Source organism: Condylura cristata, unplaced genomic scaffold (genome assembly GCF_000260355.1).
Source record: "Condylura cristata isolate star-nosed mole 26May11 unplaced genomic scaffold, ConCri1.0 scaffold00011, whole genome shotgun sequence".
NCBI lineage: Eukaryota > Metazoa > Chordata > Mammalia > Eulipotyphla > Talpidae > Condylura > Condylura cristata.
In genome coordinates, this window is record NW_004567112.1 from 12,130,655 (window position 1) to 12,138,987 (window position 8,333).

At 36.5% G+C, this 8,333-nt stretch overlaps 1 protein-coding gene across 3 annotated transcripts in view; it reads right to left on the minus strand.

Moving 5' to 3' along the window:
• Positions 1–741: 741 nt before the first annotated feature.
• ADD3 (adducin 3 (gamma)) overlaps positions 742–8,333 on the minus strand; it is a 112,547-nt gene continuing 104,955 nt past the window's right edge. For all 3 annotated transcript variants that reach the window (XM_012723750.1, XM_004680451.2, XM_012723751.1), the window contains exons 13-15: positions 7,550–7,673; positions 3,596–3,691; positions 742–2,992 (exon numbers count right to left, since the gene is read on the minus strand). In XM_012723750.1, the coding sequence (XP_012579204.1) occupies positions 2,700–2,992; positions 3,596–3,691; positions 7,550–7,673 (513 nt within the window). In that variant the 3' untranslated portion in view covers positions 742–2,699. The remainder of the gene's footprint in view (positions 2,993–3,595; positions 3,692–7,549; positions 7,674–8,333) is intronic.

Genomic DNA, 8,333 nt, shown 5'->3' on the forward strand with positions numbered 1-8,333 from the left:
CAAGACTATGAATCTATTCTCCTCTGCCTTAACCCTTCATTTTTATAATGGGTAATTATAGTAAAAACTTCAATTAACCAGAACCCTCAATTAACATGATTTCCCCTCTTGCACTCTATTTTTAGGACAAAGTAGGAATAAAAAATCGTAAGAAATCATTCACGTGAGGGTGAAAGTCTTCTAAAGATGGATTAACTAAGTAGAAAAATGTCTGGAATAAAATTCTATTTACACCAAGATAATATATAGGAGAGATAACTGAACAAGATCTTGGGGGAACAAAATTCTTTTTGGATGTTAATGTGGTAGAACTGTACTTATTTTCCATTCTTTTGCTACTAATTTTTACACTGTTACATAAATAAAAATCAAAGAAGGGTGGTGTATAAACTGCACAGATCCTGCAATATTTTCTATTCTATGTAAATAGATATGAATAGTCAAAATTGAAACTGAGAATCAGAACTCAGAGTCTTTCAAAGAGCCTCAGATCAGAGAGAGAGAGAAAGTTAAGGTCACCAAACCCTGTCAAAACAAAAAAGCAGGTTATCTGGGGAATATTTTCTCCAGTATCAGCTGAAAAGAATTTTCAACGAACTTGAAAATAAATTTACCAGGCCATCTCTTATTCAGGAACATCAATTTTAGTTACTCAAAGTCTCACTGCAGCATTTCAACAGCCCATAAAGAGTTCAGGCTAAATAATCATCGCTGAATTGAAAGCTCATGATACCAAAGTCATCTATTTAAAATACTGTTTATTTGTGATTTAACATTAATTTGCATTACATCTAAGAGCAATATCAGATAACATTTATACATTTTCCACAGGACACAGAGGTTCATTGGCTCATTCTTTATGCCAAAGCAAGTAAAGAGAGGCATTAGCAAAAGGTGCAAATAGTTCACTGTTGCGTTTAAAAAATATTTATGCACATTGCATTCATTTAAGATATATATATATATTTTTAAAAAATTATGGAAAGGCATAGTTCACAGGTTACTGTTTCCACATACGTTGTAATACAACATAAATGATGTAGAACACACACACAAAAATCCTCGAATACAGAATTAAGCAACTGAAAGTTTCCACTAAAAGATCAAAACACTGATTCCAGTAGTTAGTGAGATCTAGAATGAAATTTCCAGGCTCTATTTCAACTTTGCATCATCATACACATACAGGTAAACAGAACCAGCTCCAGAACACACTGTAATCAATGTAATTTTTTACATGCCATCTCACCCTCTAGAAACACTTTGGATTATTTTTACCCACTGACCATTTTGGATCATTAATTTTACACTGATTTGTGACATCACTTGGATGGGGGTGGGGGGTGGGGGTAAACTATATTAAGCCTAGGTTTCAATTTGTATTTACATTAGAAAGAAAGTTACTGAAAGACAGGGAAAGACTGGTGAAGATCTAGAAGTGGTAGTATTCTCACTTGGGAGGGGGACAGGGGGGATTAGAACAACTGATTTCTTCCAGTGCCACCTTTTAAAGAGACAGATATTAATGAGATTTGCCCCTTTAACAAATGAAATATCAATCAAGAAATACAATGATTTTGACAGAAGTGGAAATTTAGAAATTTGGGATGTTTCTAATTACACTTCAAATCCTATTGTGATCAAGTCATTAACAAACTAGAATTCTTTTCATAACACCTCTTTTGCTTCCTTCATTTTTTACTTTCTCATTCTTTTTTATTTGATTACCTTTTGAGAGTTTCTTCATAGCAATACTAAGAGAAAAATACATTATAAGATTCAAATATGAATCTAGTTCTATATTTAAATGCTCCAATCCCCTTTTGATACCCAGTCCCTGGATTTTTGAAATATATTTAAGTATACTTAGTACCAAGCAGCTTCAAATATGTTCTACTATTATGTGATTGGCTAATATGCTTATGACATTTTTATACTGAATGGTATATAAACATCTCAACATACAAAAATTGTTTTTGCCAGAGTTAAACTAAATAACCCATGTTATGTGTACAAAATCCCCTTTGTGGAAAAATAAGGGGCTTTCTAAACTAATAAAAAAGAAGTTTTCAAAAATTATACCTTACTAAAATGACCTCTTTTTTTTGGCAAACAAAGTTACTTCAGGTGAGGAAATTTTATACTATGAAACAAAATTCCAAATGAATTTTTTCTTAAAATTTTTAAAAAAGTTATGTGCCAGTGTATACTAATGAAATATTCTTAAAAGCTTCTAAAGCATTCTGTTAATGCCCATTGAGACAATGGGAACCCAAAAGGTACAGTCAATAATCATGGTAAAAAATTATCATCTGATTACCAAGTGAAGCAGGTATTGAGAAATAAAAATTCTCTCACTTTTCACTGGTAATTTCTTTCTGACAGATATTACGGAGAAGGCCTGAAGTAATCAGACATATATCTGTGGTGAAGTATAAGTATACTTCATGAGGGCAGAGCTAATTAAAACTATCAATTGTTTAAAAATTCAAAGCCATTTGGACATATAAAATGAGAGATGAAGTTGAAAGTCTTTTCATAATGTTTTTCTTTTAGTAAAACCTCTTTCCAGTTCTTAAAAGTCCAGTTTGCTACATACCCCCAATCTGACCTACCACTGCATACTAATGATCAAATTAAATGTGGTATTTAAATGTGCAACGTCACATTTTAAGAGTGATAATTATAAAAAGATTTAATTAGGCTTCAACTTTCTCCTTTTTTTTGTTCTTTTTCAGAAAAGAAGGAGTGCGGAATTTCTTCTTTTTCTTGGATGGTGATTTTGAAGGTGAGCCTTCAGGTGACAGGACTTCTTCAATTTTCTCTGGAGATTTAATGGTAATCTCGATGTTTTCTATGGTCGTGCTTGTCGTTAACCTACTCACTCGCTTAGCAAGGTCATGTTCAACGTCATGCATGTCATCCTTGCCATTCACTACCATGCCCGGCGCATCCATGGAGAGGAAGCTCTTGGAAAATAGCTCATGGTTGTCTACAAAAGGGGAGGGTTGATTTTGATGTTATTTTATAGAAGTAACATCGGCTTTATTTTACAAAACCAAAATGTTTTAGCAATGTATTAATGCATTATTTTAATTCCAATTAAAATTTAATTCATAATTTTAATAAGCTATGAATCTATTAGCATGATGCTGATTTTCTTAAATGATAGAAAGGGAATGAAACAAAGTTATTACATCAAAGGGTGAAGGCTGGATAAATCCTGTTTGATGGCCTGACAGTTTATTGGAAATCAAGTCAGTATAAATGAGGAAGACAACATTATTTCTCTTTAATTTTAGGGCCATTAGGCAGTCAAAGTTGAAAAAGTTCTCATGCTTCTAATTGGAAGACATCACAATTTTAATTTCACAAATTCTTAAGAACTCTGGGTTGCTAAAATCTAGATTAAAGTAGTAATCAATATAAACACTGAACAAACATAGCAACCCATTTAGTAAAAAGGTATAAAATTATCAGATTTAAGTAAGATCCATGGAAAACTTAGAACAAGGTGTTCAATTTCCTTACAAGAAAACAAATGACAAGTCTTAAGACTAACTCAGTGGACGCAATGGGAAATTACATTGAATACCTTCTAATTTTTCAGGGATATTTTGCGGTGACTGAGTTTGAGACTGAATTTGTGAAACAGATGAAGCGTCATCTGAGAATACTTCCTGCTCAGCATCTGTTGGATAAGAGTTTAGTTAAAAGCCATGCAAAACAAAGAAGCGTGAGATTTCAGGGAAGTTAGTGCATACATAAGATGCCTGTCTACTGAGAGGACAGAGGCCTCAGCAATGAGCTGAGCATGCTCAGTTACTCCACAAATCAGTAATTATTCATTAAAAGTAGATTAATGTGTTAAAACCACTGACTGCTCATAGTAATTGACCGTAGTCTTACTGCGGAAGCATAGCTAGGGCAGCCCAGGGACACAACACACATGCGTTCAGCTTCTGCCTGAGTGTCAGAAAGCCAAAATATGCTAAGCAGCCAGATGAGAAGATTACAAGACCTCACCAATGATAAGTGAGGCGGGATGTTCACTGGATCTTTGAGACAACACCCAATCAGTAATTTCAGTCAGAGCAATATTAGCAAACTAAAAGAATGCCTTAAGGAATGTGGAAGAAACTATCAAGTTTTATATATATATGTGTGCATATATAAAAGGTAGTGGCTCTAGAATGCAGTATTTGTTACCTGACATCTTTAGGCTTTAAGAAAATGAGAGATTAAAGACGGATATTTTACAAAATACAAAAGAGAGTTCCCAGCCTTATGTTAGAGCACACAAATTCAGTAATGTTACTTGGAATACTGAGTGTCATTATATTAACCAGTCAGGGTGCCGTGACTCCCTTTTGTGATAAATGTACGACACAGATAAAATCTATTTGCTGTATTATCCAGATGGCGTTAGTTCTTCCTATGTAACATCTAAACAAGGACCAGACTTATTTAACTATTGACTCTATTTTGCTTTGGGTAAAAATTTCTACTCTATGTTGTGAATATTCTAAAGCAATGCTCTTACACTCTGTTGGGCTTACAGACTTCCTGCCTGTACTCTAAGGACCCTGAATACCCACTGTGCACTCTGTGTATTAAGCATTTATTTTTCAGATGTCTTATGGACTGTCTGAAATTAAGCATATATTTTTTAGATGTCTTATGGATTGCCTGAAACTTATCCAAAGACCTAAGATTAGAAACCCTGCTATGAAGAATTTCTTGCTCTTGAGAAAAATGGAGCTAGTATTCAATTAGCTGGGGCATGTTTATTAGTGATTCTTAACTATAATACTAACTAAGGACTTTGGAATCAGATAAAAAAAACTTTATTAGTGTGTTTAAGAACTTGAAAGTCACTTCAAAATTCTAGAAGTTTGTTTTATATTTTGAATTTGAAATTAGAATATTTGGTACCATGAAATATCCAAGAAATTTTACTAAATGTTGAAGCTACATACTTAGGAATCTACAGTTATTTCAAAGTAAAAAGCTTTTAAAAAGCCACATACTATGCGCTGTTTTTATTCCAATGTCAACATTTAATTCAGCTAGCAACTCTATCCTCATCTGGGATTTTACTTTACTACAGACAATTTTTTGCTAGTAATCAGACTGCTTTCTGAAAAAAAAAAAAAAAGTTTTCTCATCATGGTCGGTGGTAGCTTTTTGCCTTTGAGCTCCAACTATAATTAGTGAAGCATTGGGCGAGAGGATATAGAACAATAGACTTAAAGGGATATTTAAAAAACAACACTAACTGCCTTCCATTGCCCAACTCAAGGTGCTATGCTATTTACAGTGTGATTACCCTAGGCTTGTCAAAAATTATCCAAATTATCTAAAAATTAACTAACCTTCCAGGCCTTGCTGTTTACGTTCGATCATCCTCTTATACTCTTCGAGTTCTCCTTCTGTGAGATGACTGAAGGGATTGGGAGGAGCTGGTGGGGCTTGATCATCATCTTCAAATTGCATGGTCTTGCAAAGAAAAACCCGGACTGGTTACCAAGAGTTTTACCTCTATCCACGCACATGAAAATATATACATCCACATCCACATACATAAATGTATATATGAAGTTTATGACACTCCACAACAACCCCAATAAATGATAAAGTAACATGCATACTCAGTTTAAAATATACCAGGTTCAATGTACAATTAACAGTGATGTTCTCTCAATAAGACTGTGTAGGTCACTTTTAATAACTTAAAAGTAAAACTAAACCAAGTTCTAATAATTTTCACATAACTATTATAAAAACCAAGAATTTCTCCACTTCAGTTTTTGTAAAAAAGGCTTAGAAAAAATGAAACCTTACCATAAGAACTTCTTTAATTTGCTAGGAAAATAAACTTGTAAGTATTTACCATAGTAATGGAATTGGTTACGATTTTCCAGCCAAATCTGGCAGGCTGAAACCATGCATTAAAAAATCTCTTCGGGCCGGCCCTCCCTGGTGGCGCAGCGGGTTAAAGCACAGCACTGAGAATCTGAAGCCACTTCCGCATGAGTTCGATTCCTGCCTGCCTCCTGTCCCAGAGGAGACCACATGGCGAGCCAGACCTCTCCTGACCCGCCCACTGCTTCCCTCAGCAGTGTACTTCATCGATCTGCCTGTTCTGCTCCCCACTCTGTCTCTGGTGAAGCCTCTCGCCGCCCCTGAGCCTCTGGCCTGTACCCCAGTTCTGTATGCACAAATAAATAAATAAATCTTTAAAAAAAAAAAAAATCTCTTCGGGCCTTCCCTGGTGGTGCAACAGGTTAGGGTGCAGCACTGCAAGCTGGCAGCAGCCGCTTCAGTAGAGATCTCTGGCCCTGGGAGGTGACCCACATGGTGCGGCAGACCTCTCCTGACCAGCCCACTGCTCCCCTCAGCAGTGTGCTTCATCGATCTGCCTGTTCTGCTCCCCACTCTGTCTCTGGTGAAGTCTCTCATTGCCCCTGTACCTCTGACATGTACCCCAGTTCTACATGAATAAATAAATCTAAAAAAAAATTTTAAAAATGGCGATTAAAAAAAAATCTCTCCTACAGCTCTAATAATATCCATAGTAAAGGAACAACAACAAAATTGGTATTAAAAATTAAGGACAAAAGAATGGGAGAAGTGACAACAGAGAATGAGAAGTGATAATACACATTTTTGGAAGACTGAAAGAAAGTGGAAGAGAGGGGGTAGCAAAGCTTAGAAAGTTATGTCTTAGCCCTGCAAAGAAGGATATAAATGAGAAGTACCCACATTTTCCCTGTAGAAGTCTGGTAGGGCTCAGAAACCAGCAGTATCATATACCAAAAGGTGGTATTGAACATAAGCTGGAGTGAAGACAAATAAAAAGTATAAACCCTGAACAGCCAAAGTTGTTCTAATTAAAATGAGGAAAAATGGTGGCATAATACCCTCCAACTTCAAACTATACTACAAAACCGTAATAATAAGAACAGGATAGTACTGAACAGGCCAATAGAATCGAACTGAAAACCCAGAAATGAAACCACATATATGTAGTCCATTAACTGATGATAAAGGAGCAAAGAATATACAGCACAACAAGGAAAGCCTTTACAATAAGTGGTGCTGGGAAAACTGGACTGCCACATGTGGAAGAATGAAGCTAGACTGTGTCACACCATGCACAAAAATCAACTCAAGGCCCTCCCTGGTGGCGCAGCGGGTTAAAGCACTGCACTGAGAAGCTAAAGCCACTTTCGCATGAGTTCGAATTCTGCCTGCCCCGGAGGAGACCACATGGCGTGGCAGACCTCTCCTGACCCGCCCGCTGCTCCCCTCAGCAGTGTACTTCCTCACTCTGCCTGTTCTGCTCCCCAGGTAGCTTTTTGCCTTTGAGCTCCAACTATAATTAGTGAAGCATTGGGCGAGAGGATATAGAACAATAGACTTAAAGGGATATTTAAAAAACAACACTAACTGCCTTCCATTGCCCAACTCAAGGTGCTATGCTATTTACAGTGTGATTACCCTAGGCTTGTCAAAAATTATCCAAATTATCTAAAAATTAACTAACCTTCCAGGCCTTGCTGTTTACGTTCGATCATCCTCTTATACTCTTCGAGTTCTCCTTCTGTGAGATGACTGAAGGGATTGGGAGGAGCTGGTGGGGCTTGATCATCATCTTCAAATTGCATGGTCTTGCAAAGAAAAACCCGGACTGGTTACCAAGAGTTTTACCTCTATCCACGCACATGAAAATATATACATCCACATCCACATACATAAATGTATATATGAAGTTTATGACACTCCACAACAACCCCAATAAATGATAAAGTAACATGCATACTCAGTTTAAAATATACCAGGTTCAATGTACAATTAACAGTGATGTTCTCTCAATAAGACTGTGTAGGTCACTTTTAATAACTTAAAAGTAAAACTAAACCAAGTTCTAATAATTTTCACATAACTATTATAAAAACCAAGAATTTCTCCACTTCAGTTTTTGTAAAAAAGGCTTAGAAAAAATGAAACCTTACCATAAGAACTTCTTTAATTTGCTAGGAAAATAAACTTGTAAGTATTTACCATAGTAATGGAATTGGTTACGATTTTCCAGCCAAATCTGGCAGGCTGAAACCATGCATTAAAAAATCTCTTCGGGCCGGCCCTCCCTGGTGGCGCAGCGGGTTAAAGCACAGCACTGAGAATCTGAAGCCACTTCCGCATGAGTTCGATTCCTGCCTGCCTCCTGTCCCAGAGGAGACCACATGGCGAGCCAGACCTCTCCTGACCCGCCCACTGCTTCCCTCAGCAGTGTACTTCATCGATCTGCCTGTTCTGCTTCCCGCTCT